Consider the following 1,643-nt stretch of genomic DNA (forward strand, 5'->3'; position numbering starts at 1 on the left):
ACATACCTACTACCCTGCCATTTCTGTTAGAATGCCGAAGAGGAATTTGAATGACTTACTATAACTGATTTCAGTGAGACCTGATTATCGACTTCATAACTCGAACTATTCTTTCGATTCGTCTGAGGCTGATCGAAAATTGTTATCTTGCATTACAATATTCAGCTTTTATTTCAGCAACTTGATAAGCCTATACCCTGTCAGCCCCGCTTGTATTTAGGAATTCTGACTAAAGATGAATTCATCTTCGTCCAATTCATCTTCAGAAATAGAGAGCGTGGTGGATATTGTCCACTTTGCGGTGTGTGTCTTGATCACGCTGGTCAGTTTTCTTGGGAACACTTTTGTCATCTTGGCAATTGTCAAGAACCCTAACCTTCGCACGGTGTCCAATTACTTCGTGAGTTCCCTTGCAGTTACAGACATCTTAGTCTCCATCCTCATCTTGCCTCTAGGTCTCCAGTTCCTCTTCCTCAGACGATGGTACATCGGAAGGGTGGTGTGCACGCTTTGGGTTAGTCTGGATGTTCTTCTGATCACGGCATCCATTCTGAGTCTTTGCGCCATCTCCATCGACCGTTACCGAGCCATCAACCAACCTGTCAAATACTCCGTGAGACGCACCCCGACTTTAGCAGGCAAAATTATAGGAGCAATTTGGTCGCTGTCGTTTCTTGTCAGCGTGCCATCCGTATTCGTAATCGACTACTCGGACGAGGAACTGCAGTGTGGTCTGAAGAGGAATGCCGCATTTGCCGTTTGCTCGTCTTTTGTTTCTTTCTACGGGCCACTCTTCGTCGTGCTCTTTGTCTACGTGAAGATCTACCGAGCAGCCAAGAAACGTGCCAAAATGGTCGGTAACAACGCGGCCTCCATGGCCGAGTACTCGGTTGAGATGAAGCCTCAGCTCCAGCGGCAGACGACTCTCCAAAGACTCCGATCAACGCTTTCCCGCGCAAATATGTTCCAGGCAGGATCGCAGAATTCAGAAGGGACTTCGTCCTCTGGTAACGCGAACAGGATTTCGACGACGCGTGAGCGGAAAGCGGCTAGAACGATTGCGATCATCGTCGGCGTCTTCATAGCATGTTGGTTACCTTTCTTTGTCATGCATGTCACGTTGTCTGTTTGTGACGCGTGTAACGTTTCAGAACAAGCTTACATCATCATATCGTGGATTGGCTACTGGAACAGTGCACTGAACCCGATAATTTATACACTGTTCAACAAAGATTTCCGGCGAGCTTTCAGTAAAATTTTAAGGTGCAAAACTTTCTCATAACAAATTCATAAACTTCAAAATATTAACATTTGATCCTTGCTACCACCTCCGGCTTTCGGTTTCATGCGATGGCCCATTTTCCTGAAGATATCTTACCATAAAAAAACAATAAATGGATTCTAATTAATGCTACGTACCACTCATTCAATTTCTTTGCAATGGATTTTAATTGAATTAAATATTCTGTTGATATGCAACACAGTGATTCGAAACTTACGGTTTAGATTTATATAATTTTGTTATTCTTAAAGACCTACCTTGGAGGGATATCAATGTTGGATTAGAAGAGAAAGCTGAAAAATTATTACGGCGATACTATTATCGAAACAAGGTTAAAATAAGGTCGTTTCAAATCACGTTT

At 43.3% G+C, this 1,643-nt stretch overlaps 1 protein-coding gene across 1 annotated transcript; it reads left to right on the plus strand.

Moving 5' to 3' along the window:
* Nucleotides 1-235: 235 nt before the first annotated feature.
* Nucleotides 236-1,400, plus strand: LOC129272462 (D(2) dopamine receptor-like). The gene has a single exon (XM_054909608.2). The coding sequence runs from the start codon at nt 236-238 to the stop codon at nt 1,280-1,282; it is 1,047 nt and encodes a 348-aa protein (XP_054765583.1). The 3' UTR covers nt 1,283-1,400.
* Nucleotides 1,401-1,643: the final 243 nt, after the last annotated feature.

This window comes from Lytechinus pictus, chromosome 12 (assembly GCF_037042905.1).
Source record: "Lytechinus pictus isolate F3 Inbred chromosome 12, Lp3.0, whole genome shotgun sequence".
Classification (NCBI taxonomy): domain Eukaryota; kingdom Metazoa; phylum Echinodermata; class Echinoidea; order Temnopleuroida; family Toxopneustidae; genus Lytechinus; species Lytechinus pictus.